Here is a 27,163-nt window from a genome sequence, read left to right as displayed (position 1 = left end):
CGACAGCTTAATTTTGCTGTGTTCCTATTTAGCATTTCTGCTCCTCAGAGCGTGAGGGGTATGTTCTCTGACTTGAGTCCTGTTGTGAGGAGTTGCTGTGGAACCAAAGAGTAAGGAGAAATAGAAAAAGCTGTATTGGCTCGAACAAAGGTGCCAAGGGAGGAGACATGGCAGTAGGTGTGCGTGCTCAGTGAGTGGTGGCGTGCAGAGCGCAGGCACCTGCGCCGTTGAGTAGCCAGGGCCACAGTGGGTTCTGAAAAGCTGCAGAAATGAGGGTACAGCAGGGAGGAGGAACCACAGGAAAGATGCAGAAAATGTAAAAGGGGAGAAAAAGGTAATTGGAAAGTGTAGAAAGTCAGTGGAAAGTCAGAGGAGGGGGGCCAAGAGCTAACGTGAAGGAAGGCGGCTAGAAAAGAGAGCTGGCTCACAGTAGCGTGGGCAGCAGAGGAGCGGAGAGCCTGGTGCCGGTGCGCTGTTGAAGCAGGCACTCAGGGCTGCCCGGTTCAGCCATGGAGCTCTGATCTGAGCCCCCCGAGTGGCTGGCCGACTGCTTCTGGTTCTACCTCTTTGGCAGGTAAGACACCTATGAGTGAGAGGGGTCTGTGTGTCTATACACATATATGTAGATATGTGTGTGTGTGTCATCTCGCCCCTAGAAAGAGGAAATTATCACAGCAGTTTTAATGCTGAGCAAGGTATCCCTCCGCTTTCCCAAGTAACATTTGCCATGTGTTTTGTGGTATGACAGGTGATGTTACTCTTGAGGCATGAATCCCCTGATCCTCTGCAGGTATAACAGAAATGGCAGCAGTGCTGAGCCCTCCTGAATTCCACTGCTAGTGTGTCCCATCAAATGACTGCCCATCCCAGGCTGGACACTCTTCTGAACATTGGTAGTTCAGTTTTCATTTCCATTTAACTTTCTCTGTGCTGATACTGCCAAGAGAAACGCAGTCGTATTAGTTCTTTGAATACGGGATTCCTTGACTGCATCACCATTAAAAAATATTTCTAGAATAAATAGAGCCCACCTAAAACTGGCCAGGATCAAGAGACTCCCATCTGCTGTGCTGAGTATAGCTGAGCTGATGGTTACCCCTTACCAAGGAAATGTTGCTCTGCAGAAATGTGTCCTGTGAAACTGAAAAGTTACAATGCAGGCTGATGTTTTTACAAAGTACTTGACAGTACATTATTCTGTAAATAACACTACGTATTTACACAATGAGATAGGAATATTAAGCAAACTATTTTTTCTCTAGGTAACAGAACTTAAGCTGAAAGGTACAACAGGCTTGTTAACGGTTTCTGAATTGAGGGAGAAATTAAGATGCATGCTATTTCCCATATCTAACTTACCAGAGAGTAATTCTAGGCCAAAAACTATGTTGTTGAGCTGCGCTTGTGCTTTGAAGCCATGGGAAGGAATGGAGTTCACATACCAGAGCAGTTAGTCCCAGCCCGTTTCTGTCTCCAGCATATCAGCTCATAAAATTTCCTCTGTCTTTTTGCAATAGTAATAACACAGCATATTCTTTAACTATTAGATTGAACAGAACTGGGATGTTTCGGGTCAGATTTTCTGCACAAAAGATATGAACCTAGGTGGTAAGTTAGAATTCTCCTCAATATATAATCTACATTTGCTATCTGAAATGCTTTCCTGGAGGCACGAATTTTTCAGGTTTCTGGCGATCCCTCGAGAGGCTGAGCAGGTGTGTCAGCCCAGGCACGTGTTCTCTCCTCTGCTCACACACGTGGTCCCCTGCACGCTTTGGTGACACGAGAGCAGCGCAGTACGCTTGGGCAGGGGCTGTGGCTCAGGGTGTGCTTTGAAGAAGGGTTTATCTAGCTAGCCATTTTGAACACGTGATTCAGTAAACGTGATACAATCCACGTTTTGTACTGGCTTTCAAGCTGCAAAGTGCCTCTTCCTTTATACTCGTACAATTTGTGCATCTGGTTACATATGGAATAGGTGAGATCACCACAGTTGTTAGGTACCTTGTGAGATTTTTCTGAACTGTGTATCCCAACCTCATTAGATGGGCTGATAGACGTCTTGGGAAATTCCAGTGGGGACATCCATAGATGTTTGTGTGCAAATATCTTGGGCTCGCAAGAGACAAAGATGAGATCTGGATCTGAGCATCTGCAGGACTACAGTGAAGTCAGGGAGGTAGTATTTGAAATGGACTGCAGCTTTAAGAAGCTGTAGTGATAATAGGTCAAATGGGAAGCAGTTGAGGGTCTAATCTTAAGTTTTCCACAAAGTATGGGTTTGTGAAAAAGTCCAGTTTGAAATTATTAAAACAAACAAAGTTGCAGTGACTGTTATGGTTATTGAGATTTGCTAACACAATTTAACATACCAAATGTTGGTCATAAGAGAGAATTATGCTAATACCAAATTCTCTCTTACACTCTCTGTTTCCCCCACATCTTTCTTTGCAAGTACAATTGCATTAAACAGTCCAAGCAAGCTATTTCAAAAGGGCTCAGGCGTTTTTTTTAGGTTGTCTCTGATTATCATAACACATAATTTTAGCCATGACTGCCTTTGTGGGATGCTCCCACCACACACATAACACTGAATTCATTTTCACGCTGCATGTTTCTAATGTTCTTGGGTAGCCACTACTTCACTTGAAAAAGATTCAGGTGCCCATCATTGCCACTTTAGAGACGTTTTTCCTATGAATTGCAACCTTCTTAGTGAAGTACAGGAACACCCTAGCTTTTCGTCAGGAGACATGGACTTCCCTGAACTGCAGCCCACAAAGGGACAGAGGCTGGATCGCCACCAGCTGATACTGTGTATGCAGATGAGGCATCTTGCAGCAAGTTTAAAATTATCTTTGCTCTTCTCCTTTCAGCTGTCCTGGCTTGGCTGGTTTAGTGTTTGCTCTAAAATATTGCACTGGTGTAGAGATTTAACGTGCTTTATTTCAAACCGAGCCTGTTTCTGTTTTTAATCACGTTGTGTCACATACGTGAGTGAATTTCTGGAAGTACTGGAACTCTGACCCTGACAAGGTATAGACTAATGCCTCTTGGCAGTGCTGATATTCCAATTCATTCTTTTACGTTGTGTTTTTTGCTTTGGGGTTGGGGGGAGGGCGTGGAAAAAAAGGCTGCATCTTAGGATTCAAGTTTGAACAGGCTATGCTGGGTTTCAGGTATTTTTGTCCACTGAGCCATAAGAGAGGCCAAAATGGTAGAGCAATGGTTGGGGATCTTAAAAGACAATAAATAAGCACTCCTTATATCATCTTAATGCTCTTACCTATTTCTGAAGAGAAATTATTGCTAACGTGTTAGTTCTCCTGTTGCCTGATCAAGGAGTTTATAACCTTATGGTGAGATGACAGGCTGCTAGTTGCTCCTTTCCCAGTGAAATATAGCCTGATATTCAAAACCAGAGGCCTGTGTGTGCCAGGTCTCGCTCTCTAAGAGAGATCCTAATCTCAACAAGATAAACTGCTTAAATAAAAGTTGATGAAAGAACAGTTCGAGCAGTGGATTAGGCTGTAACAGTCATACAGTGCTTTGCTTTCGGACAATTCTGCACTTGTGCCCTTAGGGAAGTCAGTCGAAGAGCTGAAGTTTTTGGTATTTACAGAATTGTGTTCATCTTGATTTTTACCAAGTTAATTTCTGCTCAGTACTTGCATATTCGTTTTCTTTTTGCACTGGGAAGAAATTATGGGGAAAGGGTTAAGAGCATGCTTGCTCTTCATCTGTTTTAAATCCATAAATGTGAGCCCCTGTGCTGTTTCTAGGTTTCAGATTACACTCTGTGATTTATAGGAAAAGGCTGTTCTCCACAAGTTGAAATCCCATGTGTTTCTCCACCATTGTAAAATTACAAATCCTTGAGAATGCTTCCATTTGCAAAAATTGCAGTTTTGAACTACATTTGTAACTGCTTTTTTTTTTCCTCTAAAGTGATGGCATTGACGCACGAGGCAAAGTCCCCTTGTCCAAACACGCTCTGTTCAAGGATTGCCACGCTTTCCGTTGCAGCTTACACAAACTATAGCAACACCCTTATGTTTATAGTCTTCTAGCGCTTCAGTTTTGGAGGATACACCCACTAAAAAGTGCAGCTGTGAGCAGACACTTATATCATTCTGCATAAGTTACATCCAGAGCCCTTACAGGGGCGGCAGGCCAGAAGCCACAGTGGCCCAAGAGTCCATCAGCTTCCAGTCCCTTCCAGCGCCTCGTGGTGTAAATCGGCACAGAATCTGGCTGCATGATTTTCGGTTGATTTCTGTGGCAACGCTGCTGGGGTTATTTGGTTATGTTTTGTGGGGTTTTTTTTGGTACAGTATGATTTCAGAGTATAATCCTTGTAAAAAGCTTCACAGCAGCAACTTCCATCTTCTCTTTTGCATTATTAAATGGTAGGAGAATTTCCATGTAGAACAGAACATGGAAAATGTTAGGATTTCTGAAGCAGTGTTATCACTGATTTTGGTAATGTAAATATTGCTAGTCAGGTCAATGGCCTTTTCCTTTCAGATATTTTTTCCTGCTGTAATGTCTGTCTCTGCAACAGGAGAGCTGCTTTATTTTGTCAGTCACAACTGTGTAACGACTTTCATTTGTGCTGAACAGCCAAGATACTCTCTCCATTTCTCTGCTTTGCCTTGGTAGAACAGCCTGAACTTGTTAGGGAATATGAGTGAATCTAACCTCTTGCCTGTGATTGGTTTTACAAAGAAAATAGCAACTTTTTTGTCTCTATTCACCATTATTTAAAATTATGTGTATTACTGAGATGGGGGAAAAAACTGCAGGAGGTTCTGGCTAAAGTAATTGTGTGAGGCTAAATAAGTAGCAATGCAATATGGTTTTGACCTTCTGTGGTTCCCCTATGAACTGTGTCGGTAGTTGACCTAATAAAAGCTACTTCTTTTGCCTCAAAACAAAAGGTTAAATGGGATGTTATTATTAGTGGTACATGATGATTCTTCATTAAGATGTGTGATACAGCATATATTAAATTAATAGTAGGTAGCATGGAAACAAATAGTTGAGAATTCTTAATGAGTTGACTGTAATTTTGATGCTTTTACATCTCATACTTGGCATTAGCCATCTTTGTGTACAGGGTGTATCTATGAGTGTATTCTGGACAACGCAATTTAAGCCAAACAGAAAAGCCAGACTCAGCCTTGAGTCTCCCAGTGATCTTGTAGCTCCCTGTGACAAATGCAACAAAGAGCTACTGCGTAGTGTTAACAGATCCTTGAACATCATGAAGTAGTGTAGCTTCAGCCAGTTTAATATTCAAAGGTTATTGTAAGTTTAATAGGCCAGCAATAGAGAGGTAAGTAACCATAGGCAATATGGTTATTTCTTCCTAGTATCACTGATCGTAGCCCTGCATTTCCTTGTACAATTCAGAGCCATGAATAACAAGCTCTGCAAAAAATACTTTTTTTAATCTGAAAAGATTGCTGTTAACCACATGCTGCAAAATAACAATAATATCTGTGGCTTTCCATGTGCACTGAACTACAGCTCTGCTGTGTTCTGTATTCACCTGCTTTAGAAAAGGAGTTTAACGTGTCAGACTATGTAAGACAGTGTCGTACGTTATTATTTACTTATCTCAGATCTCATTTGTGTCTAGTCAGTTTCAAATTGCTTGGCCTTGAAACCATGTGAAAAAAGCAACTGCCTTCTGACTCAACAAGATGCAGAGAGTGAAGACCTGAATAAAGGTTCACTGTGATTTGATATGGGTATCAATATAAATTGGTATTTTACAATGATGTCACCAAAGCTGGGGAACAGTAGTCAATTCTGACAAAATGGGAACCAGTGGTTATCTTTTTCCTGCTTCCACTACAGGGTATTTCAATCTCTTCCAAAAACAATTTTGTCTTCCTTTTTTTTTTTCTTCCCATGTCCTTTGTGCAACTCTTCATTTTGTCTGGTAACTGACAGAAGTAAAAACAGAACTGTGAAAATACAAAGCAAAGGTGATTTGGGACGTACAAGGAATCCCATGCTCTCACCTGGTTTCAGCACAAGCTTTTCCAGTAAGGGTTATGTTCTTAGCTGACGTTGTTGTGGGCAGACCGCAAAGGAAATCTCTGCTGCTACATCTCCTTGCCCCAGTGTGCCATTAGTTCTGAAAACATATGCATGATCTTTACGCTATCTGCAGGGGTTTGTCCTGGTTCTAGATATACTGTGTGTCAGACCAGTTTCCCCAAGAGAAGTTGAACAAATTTGAACGTTGCACTTCCAAAATCTTGTGTTGTTTAGGTATTCTGGATCCTCTCGTGTTTTGTTGGAAACCAGTGTTTGTTCTGTGTGTCAGGATGTGCTGAGGAATAGAGGGACAGCTGGCAATGGATTAGAGGGTCAGTATGCTCGAAAACTGTGCTTTTCATGGTGTGCTGCTCTTCCTCATCCTGTGTCCGGTACCCCAGTAAATGCTTTGCAGAAAGCTCTTCTTGAGAATTTAGTTGCTTGATTATCCACCTTGAGTTACAGCCATATGGTCATTGTGCCACAGTGTCAATATTAAGAAAGTTTGTTCTTCGGGTGAGTTATGGAGCCAGGCCCCTTGCGAGACTCGTGTTCCCTCTCAGAAAAACAGCTTCCAAAAACTCCTGCACTTCGTGCCCTCTCTTGCTGATCCACCTGGCAGTTACATTTTTTGCCTGTGTTAACTAAAGATCCAGGAGAGCAGTGGTTCTTTCCTTTCTCAGGTTAAATACTCATTTTGGACTGATATGAGCACATTTTAAAGCGCCAGATGGATGAGCTGTATTTTCCAGAGTTGTTCTGAGTTTCAAATCACCATTAGTGCCTAAAACGGGTCAAGTCACTTGAGCTTGTTTTCCTCTTTCGATATGAACCCCCGCTGCCCCTCGGACACTTCTCCCCAGCCACCGCGGCAGGGCTTGGCACTCTGACTGTCCGATGGCGGCTGCCCAGCTTCCCTGACATGCCGGAGACAGTGGCTGCACCCTGCACCGGCTGCGCACCCGCATGGCTCCCAGCCGTGGTGCTGCCAGCGGGGGCTCAGGCCCGGCACCCAGCCATGGTGCTGCCGGCGGGGTCTCAGGCCCGGCACCCAGCCATGGTGCTGCCGGCGGGGGCTCAGGCCCGGCACCCAGCCATGGTGCTGCCGGCGGGGGCTCAGGCCCGGCACCCAGCCGTGGTGCTGCCGGCGGGGGCTCAGGCCCGGCACCCAGCCGTGGTGCTGCCGGCGGGGGCTCAGGCCCGGCACCCAGCCGTGGTGCTGCCGGCGGGGTCTCAGGCCCGGCACCCAGCCGTGGTGCTGCCGGCGGGGTCTCAGGCCCGGCACCCAGCCATGTTGCTGCCGGCGGGGTCTCAGGCCCGGCACCCAGCCATGGTGCTGCCGGCGGGGGCTCAGGCCCGGCACCCAGCCGTGGTGCTGCCGGCGGGGGCTCAGGCCCGGCACCCAGCCATGTTGCTGCCGGCGGGGGCTCAGGCCCGGCACCCAGCCATGGTGCTGCCGGCGGGGTCTCAGGCCCGGCACCCAGCCATGGTGCTGCCGGCGGGGGCTCAGGCCCGGCACCCAGCCATGGTGCTGCCGGCGGGGGCTCAGGCCCGGCACCCAGCCGTGGTGCTGCCGGCGGGGGCTCAGGCCCGGCACCCAGCCATGGTGCTGCCGGCGGGGGCTCAGGCCAAGCTCCCAGCCGTGGTGCTGCCCGTGGGGGCTCAGGCCCAGCACCCAGCCGTGGTGCTGCCGGCGGGGGCTCAGGCCCGGCACCCAGCCGTGGTGCTGCCGGCGGGGGCTCAGGCCCGGCACCCAGCCATGGTGCTGCCGGCGGGGTCTCAGGCCCGGCACCCAGCCGTGGTGCTGCCGGCGGGGGCTCAGGCCCGGCACCCAGCCATGGTGCTGCCGGCGGGGTCTCAGGCCCGGCACCCAGCCATGGTGCTGCCGGCGGGGGCTCAGGCCCGGCACCCAGCCGTGGTGCTGCCGGCGGGGGCTCAGGCCCGGCACCCAGCCGTGGTGCTGCCGGCGGGGGCTCAGGCCCGGCACCCAGCCATGGTGCTGCCGGCGGGGGCTCAGGCCAAGCTCCCAGCCGTGGTGCTGCCGGCGGGGGCTCAGGCCAAGCTCCCAGCCGTGGTGCTGCCGGCGGGGGCTCAGGCCCGGCACCCAGCCGTGGTGCTGCCGGCGGGGGCTCAGGCCCAGCACCCAGCCGTGGTGCTGCCGGCGGGGGCTCAGGCCCGGCACCCAGCCATGGTGCTGCCGGCGGGGGCTCAGGCCCAGCACCCAGCCGTGGTGCTGCCGGCGGGGGCTCAGGCCAAGCTCCCAGCCGTGGTGCTGCCGGCGGGGGCTCAGGCCCGGCACCCAGCCGTGGTGCTGCCGGCGGGGGATCAGGCCCAGCTCCCAGCCGTGACTGCCCACCCTGCGGGGACGCTGCAACGCCTTCCCCAGCTAGGTACCCTGCACTAAGGGCAGGGCTCTGAAAAACCTACAAACCTTTCTTATAATAATAGGCTCTTTTTATTGTTAACTGAAGATATTAAAACGTCAAAATCCTCCAAAGGAAATATTTTTTAAGCTTGTTCTTTTTTGCACATCTCTTAAGTCTTCAACCCAAGCTAAACCAGACTATCTGTAGAGAAAAGAGGTTTGCTATAAGTACATGAAGGATTTCTGAGTTAAGCCCATGACTTTTCAGAAGGGAGACATGGAAGCTGCTATAAAATAAAATGCAAATCCATTAAAAGATGACTGGATTTAAAATTACATATTTTAAATGAAAAAGACGACCAACCACAGCTAGCTGGGAGAATATATGGTCAGGGGAGGAACTTACAAATGTTAATTCAGCTGAAGCTAATTCCCCTTGGGCTATGTTCACATTCAGTAAATAATAACCGAGATGTTTACTGGCTGAAGGTTCACCAAAAGAGTAAATTTGACATTCCTTTTACAGAGTACTCTTGCTGAGCAATTTTTTAATTTATAATCACTGAAACTCCAGGGGGAAGCCAGCCCCTGCATTCCCCTATGTGAGGAAGAGAAATTACATTATGAGTCACATGCATTTAAGTCAAAGCAGCTCGTATTTCTAAAATTAAACACTCAAAACATACTCTTCTACAGAAATTATTAATCAAATGTCTTCATAGAAATCATTTGCTGCTGACATTGAATTATTCAGTGCTTAGATGAGCAAATGCATTTGGTGAAATCTTACCTGGTCACAACCAATTTGCAAACATATATCAAGTTCAGTAGACTTAGGTCTTTTGCAACCAGATTACTTGTTCACCAACAATTACTAGAATACCTTTGACTGCTAAGACCAAAGAAGTTTTCAAAATCTAGTTTATCTACTATTTGTGATTATCCTTCTCCTATGTGTATCTGTTATTTTTGCATTCCTATTGCATTTAAACCTGTGAAGACCCTGGAGGTGAGGACTGGGGGGGGTAGCTGATCTCATTCCATCTGTCTTGTCACTGGTTTCTAACTTCACTTTCACAAATGGATGGGAATTCTAAAGGGCAAGGTCTAGTAAAGAATATTTGTCCATTAAAAATAAACACATTCATACATTGAAAATGTTTCGGGAGCATTTATGTAAACGCTAAGCCTGGCTGAAGCCCATTTCATAAAGCTTCAGTTTTGGAACTGGTTTGCTCTTCAAGTGTCATCATGCTTTTCTAACGCTTCTGGGCAGCTTTTACTGGTTTGTGCTTACGATGTTTTTTGTGAATCATTTATGGGCCAGGGTATATTTTGAGAGGCCCTGACAAATATATCATAATGATGGCAAACAACAGTTTCCAAGCTCTAGCAACAAAGGAGAGGAAAAGCTGGGTAGCTCACATTATCTGAAATAGCCAGCGATTCTGATTTTTGTCCTTGGCTGCGGCGATTGAGCGTTTCCTATCACAGCACACCCACTGAGGCAGCCCGATCCCTTCTGCCTTACTGCATCGAAAATTTTGCCCGGTACGAAAAGACTCCTGTCCCCTATAATGGTCAGGGAATGACAGGACATGTGAAAAAACAAGAATAACTTTGAGCCACAGCATATTCTATAGCAAGAGCCCCTGGAGGACTAACTCCAAAAGCAGGATGCCAACAATGAAAGATTTCATTAGACTTAAATGCTCTAATGAAATGGCTTAATGTAGTTACTCTAAATCTCACCCACCAGACTCTGTGACAAGGAACGCTTTTCTGTGCCTGAATGGAAAAAATATTTCAGTTGACATGCACAACATATTATTAAAATCTGATGTGTTAAAGATAAAGTTCAAGTCTAAATAATGATTAGTGCCAAAAACTTCAGGCCAACCGACTTAAGCCTTCTTTCTTAATACTTCAGCTCTGTCCTGAGTCAGAAATTTAAGATGACTGCAGAGAATTTAAATATGTTTGAAAACCGAGCTTGACTTGAAATCAGTGTTAGGTTTACTGAGAAATGGGCATTTTGTAAAAGATATTATAAATCTGTGGTGCTCTCCTACTGAGCTTTCATTCTTGCTAAACTCATTCTGACTAGACAGTGCTGACCTTTTAACTCCAATAATAGCAGTGTCAGTGTACGTTGGGAGGTCTGCGCCAGACGTTATGGTCCTGATAATAAAATGTTCTACATATGAACAAAAAAGCAAGTGTTACAAATTGGAAATTAGCACCACCTTTCCTCTGTCTTGTTGCTTTAATATTTCTGTTAACACTAAACCAATATTTAGAACACCTTCCTGAGATGAAAAGGGGACAAGCTTCTAATGTCATTACTAAGGATTTGGCATAAAACTCAGCAGCTTTGTAAGGACGATAAAAATATTTCTAATTAGTAATTGCTTTTCCTTTCTTGTTCTTTAATGAAAAACTGTGTGTTTTGGAATAGGAATTAATCTTGTAAAACTCCATTAAAAAAAAAAAAACACTTTTCTTGAAACAAGAACAACCAAATTATGCAACTGCTTACTTCCTTTTCTGTTAAGCTGCTTGGGTTTTGTGACCAAAACTTTTAGTCTTAGTCCCAGAAAGTGTTCTGGGGTGGCCCTGCGGGTCCCAGTGCAGGAGGGAGGCAGGTGGGTGCTGGCTGAAGCCACTGACATTCCCTGTGGCTGTCGGCAAGGGCAGGACTGGGGAATGAGCCACATCTTGGGAAGCCTATGGAGGTCTTGGCCGGCTGTGTTGTGAAAAATGACTAATATAGCAGTCAAATGTGTGAATGGCTCCATGACAAGAGTTTGGGGCATTTTTGAACATATAACAACTTTACTACCAAATGGGAACATCTGTAAAATTACCTGAATCTCTTCAGCATGCTTGTTTTTCAAATTAGGTGACATTCCAGTCCAGGTTTCTGATGGACTAATGAGGAGATCAGGTTTCCTCCAAATGACTTGTTGTAGGTTAAGTGTTCTAACAACAAAAGGAGGAAGGAAAAACTAATTCTTTCTAGACATTTTATTCTGTCAGGCTTTCTTTTGTAACGTGGGTGCTCAATCCATTGTTATTTTGTTGCTGGGGGGGCTATTTATATCCCCATTTCTTACACTTTGAGGTGTGCCCACATCTGCAAAAGGTTACTTTTTCAGTGTGCAAACAGCACAAACCTAGTTTATACCTACAAATGATGTAGGCTTGTATGAATCTATTGACCCTTTTACCACTGGGATGGTTTTCTGTTACTGAGGAGTTTTGAAATCCTCCTTCAGCTTTCTGGATTGTTCCTGTGGGTTCTGACAATGTTACCGCTTTCCTGGTGGCTTCAGGACCTAATAAAATGAGATTAAGTAGTAAGTGCTGTGTTCAAGATGATCTCCATGTCCTTCTTATATTGAGAAAGAAAATTGATGGTAGCCAGTGAAAACTACTGCCAATTTTTCTTTGGAAGGGCACAGGCTGGGATGTTGTCTCGTATTGGAAGCAGTAATCTTTAGCTTGATTTTACGGGCAGCAAACTACTTTGGTTTCTTTGTGAAGGTGACACACTGATGGTTACTGGTATCATCAAACGGTGACTGGCAAGTCCCTTGGGATGTTGGGTATCATGAGATCAGTGGGTATGGTGGCGGTGAGGCTTGAAGCTTGACAAATGCTCCAGAGAGGAAGATAGCTCCGCTGACCCAAGGGCAAAGCCCTTTCCTGCTGACCCTGCTGCTGATGCGCTTCCCAAACAAGCTTTCTCCCAAAATCAGGCAAAGCTAAACATGGAAAAAATGGGGGATTCCACTTGCAGGAAAGCTTGGCTCCCACGGCTCTGCTGAAGTGGGTGGGCTCTCTGGAGCATCCCAGTAGTCCCCAGAAACCCCTTCCCAGGGACTGGGGGGGTCACTGTCATCGGAGGGCCCCTCGGCATGGCAGCACCCCCCACAGGGCATCCTCTGCTCGCCGTGGGGTGCACACACAGCACCAGGGTGTGGCTGCTCTGTGAGCGATGCTGATGCCATGGCCTGCCACTCGCCTCAAAAAAACGAATACCAGTATTGAAAAAACCCTGGCTCTGGGGACGGTAAAGCACAGACTGGTTCTCTGGCGTGCGAGCATGCAGTACATCCCCAGAGGCTGCAGGCAGCCATTCTGCAACCAGGATTCAGCGATGGCACGAGTGGCTGAACAAACAAACAGCGCCAGTTAATATTTAAGCTCTCAATTTGCTGAAGTGTTTGTTACCCGTTTGCGAAAGAGATCAAACAACCATGAATCATAACCTTGGCTACTAATTAAATCCTTTATTCCCTTCCCTCATCGCAGAAGCATTTAATCTGGGGGGATCGGGAAAGACTGTTGTGCAGAATTAGATTTTACAGCATAAGCAAAAACAAGCTTACTGTGAGGTTTCCTACTGGAGCTGGAAATGGAAAGGAATAAAACGAGAATATTAACTTTCCCTCCTGGCATGGAAGTTTGTGTTAGCACTGAACAACAATTGATGTAAAATAGCTGCACTGGAAAATCATTTTGGTGGTATAGTTTTATTTCACTGAATGGCAAATATCAACTTTATGATCCGGCTGTCTTGCTTGTAGGTGAGACTTGTCACCTAGATAGAGAATGAGGGATTTGGTGTGCTTTGCTAGTGACCGTCTGCCCCAAAGGAAAATATTTTACTCAGAAATAATGGACTGTGAAGAACACCCCAGGGGAAATGAGGCATAAACTGAAATATTACAAGCAGTTTTATTGCAATTGAGATTTATTTATATTCATCATAAGGTGTCTTTGTGTGTGTTTATGTATGGGATGTATAGCTGCATGACAGTTACGCATTCACACCTTTGATATTTAATAGCAAATTAAGTAGTGTTTATCTTTTTGGCTCCCATCCCTGTGAAGCACAACTGAGAAACCCCAAACACTTTATTTCCTTTGGTCTTTGGGGACATCGTGCTGGTCCCCAGCAGCAGAGTGATGCAGCAGGGGCTCACAGAACAGGGATGCCATGAAGGAGCATTACGCTTCACTCTGCTCACCGGGACTCTATCCAAACAGGCAGCCATCCCGGGTAGGAGGGGCAAATTTCCATTTTTATGACCTGAGCCATGATGTTGCAGCCAGATCTGTGGAGGCAGGGACCTGGAGAGGGTTTCTTGGAGAAGCCCCGTAAGGTGTGAGGGGGGAAGGGCCCCCAACACAGCCCCAGCACAGGCTGGCAGGTACAGCGGCACGGTCGCTCCGTGTGGAAGAACTGTGCTGAAAAGCTGTGCCTTAGTTTGAAAAGCAGCCATATTTTACACTATCTCTGGAGAAAGTAATCTGTTCTGTCATGGCTAAATGGGAAGCATTTCTGTAGCAAAGGGAGCCACCCGAGAGGCAGCATGGCAGCATCCACAGGTAGAAAACAAGAGCTTCTTGGGGGCTGTTCCTGGCTCTGCAGAAAGCTCTTTTCCCACAAAAACGTCACCTCAGTACACTTGCCATGCTCTTCAGGGGCCAGACATCCACCAGAACTTCTGTTTGCTGGAGGAAATTTGTCCTGACACTAAATGCTCACTAAGTTCCAGGCTGCACTTGACGGAAGAGGTTTGGGTGATACCATACTGCGTCCTGCCAAAGACCCAAACTTGTACAGAACTTAGATGTGACTTTCCCATCCCATAGAGTCTGAAGGCTGTCAGGTTCAGTACAAACAGCGCTAATATGCCAGTCTATCAGTAATACTAATAATGATTCTATAAAGATAAAACATGTGGAATACCTAACTCTGCTTTTACTGCTGCTTTCCCAAAGCCATCACTAGCTGTCAGTTTGGGATGAGAGTTACACGTACCAGATATAAAAAGGAAATAAAGGTTGTGCAAGAATGTCGTTCAAATGCACCCTGATAAGACTAACAGAATGGAGAAGTGGAATAAATAAACTTGATATTTTAATGTTAAGAAGAAAACTACATCATTTTTGCAAGCTTTGAAAAATCTAAGCCCTTAATGAACTCTTTAAAAAATAATGTCAGGTACTATGAAAATCTCTTATTTTAAAGTACAAAGAGCAAATTTTTACTTTTAAATTTCTGTTTTCAGTTCATATGCATGTGCATAAAGAGGGGCATATATTTGTTTAAAGACCTTTCAGATTATTTTGTCTTTATGTACATTTTGGGATACGTGTATATGTAGATGTTGCATCCAGCTACCACAAGATCATTTGGATGGTTTAGCAGTGAATGACTCAAAAATCCTTAGAGGTGGGTTTTTTTAATAATTTTTGGAAAAAAAAATTATGTAAGTGAAGAAACATATTCTACAGGACTTGGAGGTGGGGAAATAAAATACTCAGAAAACCCACAAGACAACCAAAAGCTGCATTTCTAGAGTGACCGGGTATAAAAGTTGTGCATGGCTGAATATGTGGAAACTTGATAGCTTTTTTTTTTTATCCTGTGGAAATGAAACTGGGAAAGGTGAGTGGAGGTTTGCTTCCACATAGGAATAGGTTACACGGACACCTCTTTTTACTGTGAAACTTATGCAAACCTAGCATAGGTCAGATAAAATCCTGCATTTTTATAGCTGCCTTGGATGGTGGGGAAGGTCAGCATCACAAAGGTGTGTTGTGCTCCCAGGCTGAACCACAGCTCCTTACACTGCACGGTGTTGCGTTGGGGAAGCCTTTGCTGCAGGCTGTTACAGTTATTGTCTGGATGGAGATGCCCTTTCGCCCCGCTCACCTCCCTCACTTTTCCCACAGGCTGCGAGAACACCACCGTGCTGCAATTAAGGTGATTCGTAGGATGCAGTATTTTGTGGCAAAGAAAAAATTTCAGGTGAGTTGTGAAGAGAAAGCCCTTTTCTGAAATAAACCCTTTTATTCTCCTGGTTCATTGTTTCTTTCAGAAGCTTAAGAGAGCCTGACACAATTCATTTCAGTAATGGTGAGCTAGACCTGCTGTTCTCCCCCTCCTTCAATAGGGCTGTTCAGCAGCAGGTTAGTCAACTGTGGATGCACTGGAAACAGGCTAAACTTCTGAAATGCAGCCTGAATTAAAATGTTATTTTCTGCTAATGGACTTGACCCTTAACCCTCTGTTATCGCTGTCTCTTTCTTGCAGTGCAAACATTCTCGTATGTCTCCATTAATTCTGAGCTATATGTTACTGTCATGCTGAGTCAGTAGGATTAGAGATTAAAATGCTACCTCAGCCTTGTTTCTGTCTCTTACATGATGATAATGCAAGTCCTGATAAGAAGCCGGGCTGGAAATTTGCTAGCCTGTTCCAAGGTTTCTCCTTCCTTTTCCCTCCTCCCCCCTACATAGGTAGGAGACGTCCTTCCCAGTTTGTGGAATACTGGCTCTCTTTACTCCTCTAGCCCTCGCTGACACATTTCCTGTGTGCCGCTTCGCTGGATGTGATATTGTGATGCCGTAAGCATTTAACAGTTGCTAATTGACCCTGTTGCCTGCTCTGAATAAAAAAAAATCTGACTGCAAAATTTCTATGAATGAGTTTTCTAAATCCATTTCATTAACCCAGTAAAAACACTAGTCAACAGCCTTCAGCTTGATTTAAACCAGGTAAATACATATATATGTAAGAAATATATTACTTAAAGTTAATTAATAAGGGACAATCTCTAGACAACAGGCTTCACAACTGAAAATGCAAAGAAAGAGAAGGGCTTAGCTGCCCACAGCCGTTTTCATATATGACCTTGCCACTACTACTTACAATAGACTAAAAAGCTTTCCCACCCTTGATCTAGCCCCCCCACACCAAAAGGGAGGGTGTCCTTTTTCCTTCTGATCTGGAGGGTGAAAAATTTAGGATCAAAAAGGTGTTGCTCATGATGACGGTGACTAGCCTTCCAAGAGATGATTGTTTCTCTTAGGTGATGCTTGCTGCTACTTCAAACCCATGATTCTGACTTCTTTTGAAATCTAGCAACACTGCCTGAATTCTTTAGTGACTTTCTCCTTTGAATCTTTTTATTTTTACTAAAATTCATGAGCTAATTTATGGCTAACGTTGCCTGAGCTTTTCAGGAATCAGTTCCAGTTATGTATCATATATTGGGACTGTCAGCATTGAAGTAGAAATCTCCCATGTCTGGGATTTTCTTGGAGAGAGCGCTTTCAGAAAGATTCTGCTGGCACATTTCACCTGTTTTTATTAGACTAAAATTAAGAAAGGCGCAGTGTCTGGACTACTTGAAAATAGTTTTAATAGTCATTTTGTTGAGAAGCTCCTAATGCTTGCTGGCAGCACGCATAACTTGGCGAGGGAGTTGGCCCATTCCAGTGATGTGCCTACTGCTGCTCTGTGAAAAACTGCCCAAGTACGGCCAGTTCCATTAAACTGTAATTTATTCTCATTCTAAAACCTGATTGTGATCCTTTGCTCCATGGTAATTACTGAATCATTACTCTCATAAATTTAGATCATAAAATATTTGCCACGGTATTAACTAAACTGCTTAGAAAAAAGAAATCTGCACACAAGATACCTACCTCCCACGTGGTATTTGTCAAAACCAGATTTGGAAAACGCCTGAATGCTGTGTGCAACATTATCCACCTGGCAAATAAACGGAAGTCCCCTGCGGCAGGTGATTTGATAGAAGCTGGAAAAGCATTTGACTGAATAGAATGGGACTATTCAGTTCGTACTTAAAACTTGTTTGTACTCGGTATCCCAGTTGCTAATCTGGCTTCTCAGTTGTACTCTCACTTTCACATCTGCCAAAGGCCAGGTCCTGGCCATCTACAACATCCCCACAGGGCTGTCCCTCACCCCGCTCTCGCAGCCTGCCCTCCCCAGGCCACCCGTGCTGGCCGCTCCCGCAGAGCTGCCAGGGTCAGTCAGGCTGGGGTGGGACATGTCTCCAGTCACTCCCACGTCCCACAAGTGACAGATGGCCGCTGCTGTCAGCGGCGGAGTCTCCCAGTAGGAACACAGCGGGGATATCTGATCCTTCTCCGTAATTTCTGTACGCAAGGTTATGACCGAGTTTAAAAATTTGGAAAGCACCAAAGGTACGGTTTTCAAAAGCACCTAAGTAACTTAATGCACAAAGTCACCTTGAAATTCAAGCCACAAGGTGCTTTTGAAATTCTCTCCCATAATTAAGAGATAACCGCTGTCATTATTCTTTCCTCAAAAGTATGTTGTAAATCTGCTTTGTTCTATTGTACTCACATAAAATAGTCATAAGAAATTAAAACGTTTAAATGTGTGCCAAGTAATGACTACACAGATTCTAATAACCAGTCCAATGCAATATCTGAAATTAAGGTAAAGCAGAAGATGCATTTTTTTAATGTGTCCTTCAGCATTTAAGAGGTCTGCATAGCTGTTTCACGGTAGCTATTTGCCTTTTAAGCTTTTTGTGTTGATGTGAAATGTATCTTCCTTAAAGAAAATTTAGATTTTTTTTTTCTATAACTATTGGGAAAAAACTCCAAATTTCAGCTGAAATCCATTGGACTATTCATGCTTAAAATTAGCTGGAACACCAAGTAAGGCCAGCACTTAAAAGGACTATTTTTTAGAGATGCCTCTGAAGCATTTTATTATTATTATTTTTTTTCAGAGGGGAAGTAGGAAGAAGGAGAGGAAGAGGAAAATTTTGCAAAATAGGTCCCAGCATGAACCCAGCATGGTTCTTAAACTATACCAGCTGTTTGCAGGATACACCTGTTCGCCTAAATTTGCCTAGATACATTTCTTTAAGAGCTCAACTAATAACAGAGGGTGATGGCACAAGGACAAAAGTCAGTTAGAAAGCAGAACCTTCCTGTTTAAAAAAAAATAAATAAAATAAATAAAGAGAAGCTAAACATGGATACAAAGAAATTTCAAAGGACGTGAAAAGCAGTTCTTTGTGAAGCATCACACTTGGGCGTTATTTCCTCTTTAAAGGAAGGGGAGAAATTTATGCTCTGTTTTCAAGTCCAGGTTTGAATATAGTCCATAAGAACCCAGCATAATATTATAAAGAATTAATACCTTTTTCATGGATGTGTTTATGCTCTTGTGAAGTCTGTAGAACTGTTTCAAATTGAAAAGATCACATTCTGCTAGTAGTCAACACAAGTACTATGCATCACTTAAGGTGAGTGGCCCACAGTTAAGGAAGGATTCTGTAGATTATAGGAAAAACAGTACTTCAAAATTAATGGGTTTTCTAGGCTTTGATCACCCCACCCACCAAAAATGAATTTCATATAGTAGTTATAATTCAGATGTCTTTGGGACAGTCTAACCTTCCAACTGAGTTTCAGGAAGAGAATCACTGTACTTGGTTATTCCATTAGCTGGATTCATGAGTAAATAATCTTTGTCTTCCAACTAGGAAAGTTTCTAAAATTCTTGAGACTTACACACATGGATACAACTGTGATATACATCACGGATCCAGAGACCAGGGATTTGGTCTGAGTTCCTATTGTCATTTTGAATACTTTTTTTTTCCTCTTTCCATGTAAATTCTTCCTGTTGAGTAAATCAGTTTCCTTCTACAATACGTTTTTAACTTGTGCTATGTTTTTCACTATGGCAAATATTCTATACATAGCATAAACTAAAAATACAGGCTGCAGTTCCACTGGTGACGTGAGTAAACTGTTGCCTGGTTTGTTACATTTCACCTGAAAGTCTTGCATTTATAGTCTTATAATTCATCATTTTATGTAATTCATTTGTCATGGTATGAATCACGAATTGTTTGTGTAATCTTTTCTAATCTCTGTACTGGGCTATACCAAACAATGTGGTTCAGTGTCCTGCGCTTCAAAGGGTGTTCTACCCATTTTATTTGACTGTTACCTGGTTACATTTCCCAGAAATTCCCCTTGCACGGGTTCCCCCCTCCCGGGGCTGCCTGCCTGCGCTGGCAGTTCCTGGGGAACAGCAGCAACCATGGGGAATGGTTAATGTTTGGCGTTGGTGTCTGTGCCTTTTGCAAACTTTCGTATACAATGGAGGAAATTTTAACTCATTTAAGAAGATCTTTGCCATGACTATTGCTTAATTAGCAGAGGGACAAAGGTCAAGAAGAGAAGTTAAGGAAAGCTGTGGGGCTGGCTTCTACTTTTGTTCCTTCAATACTCATCTGTTGCGTGCTGCAGGTTCTTTTCCTTTTATAAAAATTAACTTCTTATCAACATCAAGACTATTTTCTCTTGAAAGATTGGCTTTCAATATGAAGTAATTACGAAATAATCAGTACTGATTATTAAATACCTTGTCCTACTCAGAAATTAAGCTTAATTCATAAATTCTATTTACTCCAGGTTTTCAGTTCTTGTTTTAAAGTGGAAGCAGCAGCCCACTAAATGAAAAGCAGGCAGGGACATGTCTGCTCTTTTCACTGTCAGACACCTGCATCAGAGCACGAACACGGCAGGAGCAAGCTGCATCTTTATTCCTACTGAACAGTTTTTCTGAACCTGGAGTTTTCAAGCTGATCTTGCAGATTTCTCTCTTCCTTATTTATGGTACAAAAATAATCCAAGCATTCTCTTTTTTTTAAATATCATTGTCTTTATAATTCCAGCCCATGGAAAAACTTAGGGGTTTATGCCATTATTCAATCACATTTCTTTCTTTGTGGATGTTAGTTGTGATTTACATGTGTGTAAGCAGCCAGGGTGCCTGGGAATTCTCCTGTGTGCTCTTTGGTTAAATTGACGCAATTCCCATTCCTGTTCAGCCTTCCGCTGGAGAACATCTTACATTCACCCCACGTTTGCAGTTGGCTTTGGGGAATCTGGCAGACTGAAATACAGTTTCTTTGATGAAGTGATATTATTAATGACTCCTAAAAGGTGGGAGCTACCTCCCGGACAGGTGCAGGGGACTGCATGAAGGTGCCACAGCCTGGTTTTTATATTGTATCCCGCTTTCCTTTGGCTGAAAAAAGAAAGTATTTGTGGCATGGAATTGAGGAAAACCTGCAGCATGTGAAATAAGATTAAGCAGTGCAGAGATATCTCCTGCTTTTGCAGTACAGGTGACAAAATGCTTTTGAGACCTCAAATGTGGTATAGAATCTGCTATGTTGGAAGCTGCCACTGTAAACTCTTTTCCTTGTTCTCAAAAGACACAAGAAAGGAAAAGTGGTAACTTGATGTTACCAAGGGTTTTACCAGACCTTGAACATGACCTACATAGTATCTATAGACAGCATAGTGAATGAGTTAGAAATATAAAATCATAGAATGATTTGGGTTGGAAGGGACCTTTAAAGACCATCTAGCCCAACCCCCTGCAATGAGCAGGGACATCTTCAGCTAGATCAGGTTGCTCAGAGCCCCGTCCAACCTGACCTCTGATGTTTCCAGGGGTGGGGCATCTACCACATCTCGGGGCAACCTGCGCCGGTGTCTCACCACCCTCATCATAGAACATTTCTTCCTTACATCTCATCTGAATCTACCCTCTGTCGGTTTAAAACCATCACCCCTTGTCCTGTCACTACAGATCCTGCTAAAAAGCCTGTCCTCTTCCTTCTTGTAACCGCCTTCAACTACTGGAAGCTGTTGTAAGGTCTCTCTGGAGCCTTCTCTTCTCCAAGCTGAACCACCCCAACCTTTTCAGCCAGTCTCCATAGCAGAGGAGCTCCAGCCCTCTGAGTATCTCCGTGCCCTCCTCTGGCCCTGCTCCAGCAGGTCCATGCCTGCCTTGTGCTGGGGACCCCAGAGCTGGATGCAGTACTGCAGGGGGGGGTCGAGCCAGTACGGAGTAGAGGTGCAGGAGCACCCCTCTCAGCCTGCTGCCATATCATTTATTGTTACTGTGTTGTTTGGCTGAGTCCCTTAGCATCTTTAAGTAAAAGATTTCTACCAAATCATAAGTTGAGGTGTTCCTGTGCAGTGTAATGTGGGACACTTGCACCCCACTCCTCTCTCCATTATTGTCAGAGCTTCGCTGCTGCCTCTCATATGCGGCTCTGGCACTGGTCGGACTCTAGTTTCTAGATGTAGGATTTAGATATTTTTAATTTGTCATTGTGCTTTGACAAGTTCATTCATTTGCATTCCAGTTAGTCTTGCATTTTATTGGTTAAAATTATGGTTGTCATCTCTCTCTTTAATACTGCCCAGAAGTATTTTCCTTACCAACCGGTCAGACCACGGCTTTCCCATGTGTGAAGTGCAAACGGCAGGCACGGGGCTTTCTTCCTTGTCACTCCTTGCACCAATATTTTCCCAGTATTTCCCAGTAGATTTGAAAGCTCAGCTCATCATTCTTGCAGGGGAGCTCAGTCGCGCACCTTCAGGCAGGACTGCTTTGACCCTCCCATGGGAAAGGCTGTGCGCGGAGCCCCAGCTGTCTCGCTTCTGGCTGAGAGCAATGGCTTCCGCAGGTGAAACACCTCTTCACTGGTCGGCGACCGAGGACCGTGAACCTTATTTCAGAAGAAAATACACTGACCTCAAACTTCTGAGCAAAGTGCCAGATTGGCGCTTTGGCCACAAGTTCTTTCGGCCTCAAGTTCAGTGGATAATCTCTTGAAAGGCAGGTAGACCTGCACAGTAACAAGAAGGTGGATGAAATCAGAACTGCCATAATTATTCCACAAAAAATGTGTTATTGTGGCAACAATTAAAATACCTCCAATGTTTACACAGTGTTATAAAAGGAGTTAAAATAATTTACTGTTTATTCTTGAAAAAGAATCTACATTACCATAGACCATTCCTTGTGGCTTAAAGGCGTGGTGCTTGATTTTTTGTTTTACAGCAAGCCAGAAAGCCCTATGATGTCCGAGATGTTATTGAGCAGTATTCTCAGGGTCACCTCAACCTTATGGTGCGAATCAAGGAGTTACAGAGGAGGTATGTCAATGAAGTTCAGTCTCTGTATCCATAAACACCAGCACAATGATATTTGTAAATAAGCCAGTGACCGAGGGGATCAAAAACTACAGGGTTACAGCTGCCGTACTGGTAGGGCTTTGCCAAGTTACAGGATGTAGAATGGTATTGCAGTAAAGTTTTGTTTTCATGTAGGAAGGAAAAGGCAAATGGCTTAAAAATTTGATGACTAGGACTTAAAATTTTCATTATACTTATGTGTATGGCCTCAGTCCCTGCTAGCTTTGACCGTAAGCAGCTGTATTATACTCACAGAGTGAAATGCTGCTGCCTGCTCTGGTAGAGTTGCAGTGACGAGCAAGCTGAGAGGTGGCAGGTAGAGGCAACAATCAAGCTGGAGAAGAACAGGGAAAAGGGGAAAAACTGCTCTTCGTGCCCATCACAAAGGAAAAGTGATGGGCATGATAAAACTTCACACTGGTTAAAGAAGCTAAAGACCAATCTAGGTTTAATCCTATTTTGGTATTTTTTTAATTTCAAGTTATATTTAGCCCAAAGCAACTGCTTCCCTTGCAGTACAAACCAGAACTCTCTGAACTTCACTTTTCTTGTTTGTGAGGAGGCCTCCCCGCTGCAGCTAGGGAAAGTGAAGATGCTGGTTCAAGCTGATGATAAGAACTTAAATTGATTCTTTCTCTTTTATAGGTTGGACCAATCCATAGGGAAGCCATCTCTTTTTATCTCTGTCTCAGGTGCGTTAATAGGAAGGATGTGTCTGAAGTTAGTTGTATGAAGATAAAATTAATGGAAAACACTTGTTAAAATACTTTTTATTTTGTTGCCAAATTTTTAAACAATGCCGACTAGTTGTGGTCTGAAGTTTAGGCATCCATGATAATATTTAGTCATCAACACCTTCAAAGTAGGGTTGTTCTTATTTAGATATTTAAAGCACCTACTTTCACTGAAGTTCTCAAAATGTTGGCTCTGATCTCTCCGAGATACACCACATTTTCAGTAAAATGGTGTGCTCTGATTACAACGTTCCTGTGAAATCAGTAATATTCACACAGAGCTTCAAAAGCTTTGAAAAGAAACTGGAAAAGGAGCACAAATTACTAAGTTTGTTTGTGACAAGTTCGGCTAATGAACACTCTGTTAATGTCATCTTGAAACTCATGTTTCTATATAGTTTATAGGGGGGAAAATGACAAAAAGTTACCAAATGCGTTGTTCAGGCTGGCTGTAGAGGCAATTAAAACATTAACTACATTAGGAATGGTTTTGTCCTCCCAGGTTAAAGCACAATACTAAGGTTGGAAGTGCCTTAAACCTAAGGGCTATTAAAAGCCATGGTGGGGGCTAACACTATAAAAAGAAACAAAAAGCTACTTTTAAGGAATAGAATTATGGCAAAGGTGTTCAGTTACGCTATGTTGGTGGGCTGGTTAAACACACCCTGTTGTGGCTCGCTGCTATTTTTTTATACTACCGTATATTAATTTGAAAATGTTTGTTGTTCCACAGAAAAAAGCAAAGATCGAGGGAATAACACGGTTGGTGCTCGGCTAAACAGAGTGGAGGACAAGGTAAGCCTCAGTTAGGCTGGTGAGCAAGGACGTGGTCTGTGATCGAACAGTGCTTGTTTCATAGGATGTGGGGTGAAACTCAGCTTAAAATAGAGTTGAATGCTTGACTTTTCCAGGTGTCGGAGTGTAATTTTTGTGACAGATTGCATTTTTGATTCATTCTTGTCATTCTAACAGAATAAGAAAAAAACAGACTTAATTGATTTCAGTGTCTTTTGGGACTCACTTGAGGTTTGATTTTTAATTGTATATATTACACATGTCTCAATGCTCTACTTCTTTCCTCCACCATAGATAAAAGGCTCTGTTCCCTTAATACCTCGGTATGTTATGGTCCCTAAGATTTCCCTTTGATCATTGCTCTGTTGTTTATATAAGTCCACCTACAATTCCTTAGAGGGAGCGATAGCAAACCTTGCTCTGTCCTGGTTTTCATTCCTTATGACAAATGGAGTTTCTCCTTTCAAGTGACGTGAAGCCAGAAAAAAAAAAAATCAGGCTTGTTCTAGAATCAAAAATTAACAGTTTAAGTGCTTTGTAACCCTTTATTTCAATGCTGGCTGTGCTTGAAGATAGATGACAGGTAGAGGCTATGTCATTGTTAAGAAATAGAGGTTTGCCTCTGTTGGTATTAAGGAAGGACAGGAAGAGTTAAGGAAAGGTTTGAATCCTTCACTGATGTCCTATAATGTGAAAGAATTTCTGTACCTTAGGATTGTTTCACTTGTGTATCTAAACTGTTCATTTGGTATTAAGGGGTGAAAATTTTTCTTGAGGGAAGGAGCTTTTAGAGTGTTTCTTCCACAACTGGAAGTATGTGATAAGCCCATGAAGGATTTGTTCTGAAGAAATATCCAGCAAATACTCAGCAAACCGGGAGAGGAGTGAGCAGCACATCCCAAGGGATGCTGGTGAAGCACCTGCCCCGTGTTGATTCACCTGTGGCATGTCTGTTCCTTACACCTGGTACTCCTTACATACTTAAGATAGAACGATAGTAATCAAACTGTTCTTCAATCTGTTGGAAGTAAACGGCTTTTTAGAGGGAACGGGTGCTTTTTGGTATGTGGGGTAGCACGCAGAAAGGGTGAAGCAGGAGGCAGGTGGGTGCCCTGCGCTTTGCTGGAAGCAGCAGCACTGTGCAGTACCCACCCAGCCATACGTATACATGGAAGCCCTTTCCAGAACGTTTGGATTACATTTATTTATTTTCTCTCTGTAATGTCAACTGAAAGTGTGGAACACTAGAAAATGTCTTGTGGCTTGTGACAAAGAGCAATGACTTTTCAGTTTGGACAAATAATTCTCAAATGACAGCTAAAACAGCTTCTCAGAGCTATTTGTAAACTCTCCAGCAAGCCTGGGAAAGCTTTGGTGCTGTACTGGCTCAGAGATAAGCCGTTTTGGGGTTATTAATTACCCTTTTTACATCCTTACAAATAAGTACACCGTGAATTTATAGTGACTGTTGTTTTATGTCTTGTAATGGGACTGTAAAACACTCCCTGTTTAATTTTAGTATAGCTGGGTTAAATTTTAGCCTTGTTTTAAGTACAGACCCGTTTTTCTTTGCAGTTGCATGAGGTCATCTGTGGTTTCAGAGTTGTATGTTATCTGCTGTATACAGCTAGTCCTATCTGCAGGAATTTTATCTGAAAGTAGCTGAAAGGCTAAAAATAGAGAATTTCGGTTGGACTCAGCAAGCAGTGGTATACATGACAACAACTGGCAACACTGAAATCACATTTTTTCTGCAGCTGCAGATGGTGGCCAAAGCTAGTTTGGGGGGGGGGGGTGTTGCCCTCGGAGATCGGGCTTCTCTTTTCCATAAAGTACACAGTGCACGCTGTGCTTTCAACCTACAGTTAAAGCCTTCCTGAGCTGAGCACTGTATAAAGGATGTCTATATTAGCTGGTTTTTAAGGTGACTACATATTTCAAACAGTTACATCCCGTTTGGTTTGTGAATTAGTTTTGAATCTTGGGACTTCTGAAGGAGAGGCTTTCAGTGCTGCAGGCTAGTGTTAGCATCTAACCACTTTCTGCGCATTTGAAAAATCTCCTTTAAGGCATTTTAAAATGAGCCGTAGCCTTCTGAGATTATTTGGACACTCCTGCTACAGCAAGAAATTACACGGCACTTCCCAAGCCACAAGAATAAGCTGAGTTCCATTGGGTCTTTCTCAATGACTGTTCACATGCTCCTTGCAGCAGGAGGCTGATGTACAGAAGTCTGTGTTAAAGCAGAAAGAGGAGAAACCCTGAACTTTCATTTTTTTAAACTTTAGGGTGCTTCTGCTTATGGTCAGCACAGGGTCTGGTACTTGCACATCAGTGGGGCAGAATCCAGTTTTATGTGTATTCCTATAGGCTTTTGTGGAGGTGGATTTTTAACTCGAGAAGCATTTACAAATGAAGATAGTTCTGTCTTCAAGAGTATTTAGCAGTGTTTCTGGGAAATCATGTCACTCTTGCAAAGTTTTTGTACTTGTGGCACAAGCAAACATACTCTGGAGGCATGTGTATGGCTGTCAGCACAGAGAGGGTAGCATGTGAGAGGGACATTTGAAAAATAGAATGCTTAGAGTCAAACAGCAGTGTAGTAGCAGGAATTATGATACTTTATGGCACAAATCTGAATTTCCGAGTATTAAAATCAGCAAAAAATTGTCTTTTCTTCTTTTAAATTTAGAAACATGTTCATTTGAGGGAGAGAGGCCCGTAAAGTCTGATCATCTTGTGTGCTGAGTGAAACTTTGACCTTGTAATATATACAGTTTGTGATAATATAACCAAAGATTGTTTCCTAATGTGTGAAAGCGAGGGGCATGAATCACACTTGCAGGAACCTTCCTACAGATTCCTCCCCATAGAATTTTGTAATTTTGGCAAGCAACTGAAAAGGGGGTTTTGCAACTAATGTAACAAGAAACTGCACAACCTTTGTAAGAGAAACCATAATCCAACCTATAATGGCAGCATGTCTTGACTGTGCCATTATTCTTGCTTATGAAGGTGAGGGCAGCAAATACTGTGCCCTTCTGGTTTCCATCGGGGTGTGCCCGGCAGCTCCATGCAGAACAAGCCCGCAGTGCCCTCAAGAACTCCTGGAGGCTATACCTCCTCTTTTCACCACTTTAATTTTAGCTTGGCCATAAATGACTGCACTGTTAGCTTTTTAGAATAAATTAATCTGTCATTTTTCAACCTTTTGCCGACTGTTATTTTTGATGTAACTGGCACAGCTTGCACTTTTCAGGTGATCAGCCAGGCTTACTGCTTGGCAACCCTAAGATAATTTGGCCTTAAATATGGGTACCGCACAAAATCATCTAGAGTA

General features: G+C 43.5%; 1 protein-coding gene across 2 annotated transcripts in view; it reads left to right on the top strand.

The window, feature by feature from the left end:
- KCNQ1 (potassium voltage-gated channel subfamily Q member 1) overlaps positions 1–27,163 on the top strand; it is a 363,600-nt gene that overhangs the window by 231,869 nt on the left and 104,568 nt on the right. For both annotated transcript variants that reach the window (XM_037402862.1, XM_037402863.1), the window contains 4 exons: positions 15,167–15,242; positions 22,161–22,255; positions 22,940–22,986; positions 23,762–23,823. In XM_037402862.1, coding sequence (XP_037258759.1) covers positions 15,167–15,242; positions 22,161–22,255; positions 22,940–22,986; positions 23,762–23,823 — 280 coding nt within the window. The remainder of the gene's footprint in view (positions 1–15,166; positions 15,243–22,160; positions 22,256–22,939; positions 22,987–23,761; positions 23,824–27,163) is intronic.

This window comes from Falco rusticolus, chromosome 10 (assembly GCF_015220075.1).
Source record: "Falco rusticolus isolate bFalRus1 chromosome 10, bFalRus1.pri, whole genome shotgun sequence".
NCBI lineage: Eukaryota > Metazoa > Chordata > Aves > Falconiformes > Falconidae > Falco > Falco rusticolus.
The sequence above is the reverse complement of the archived record's forward strand: the minus strand, read 5'-3'. Positions and strand labels throughout refer to the sequence as shown.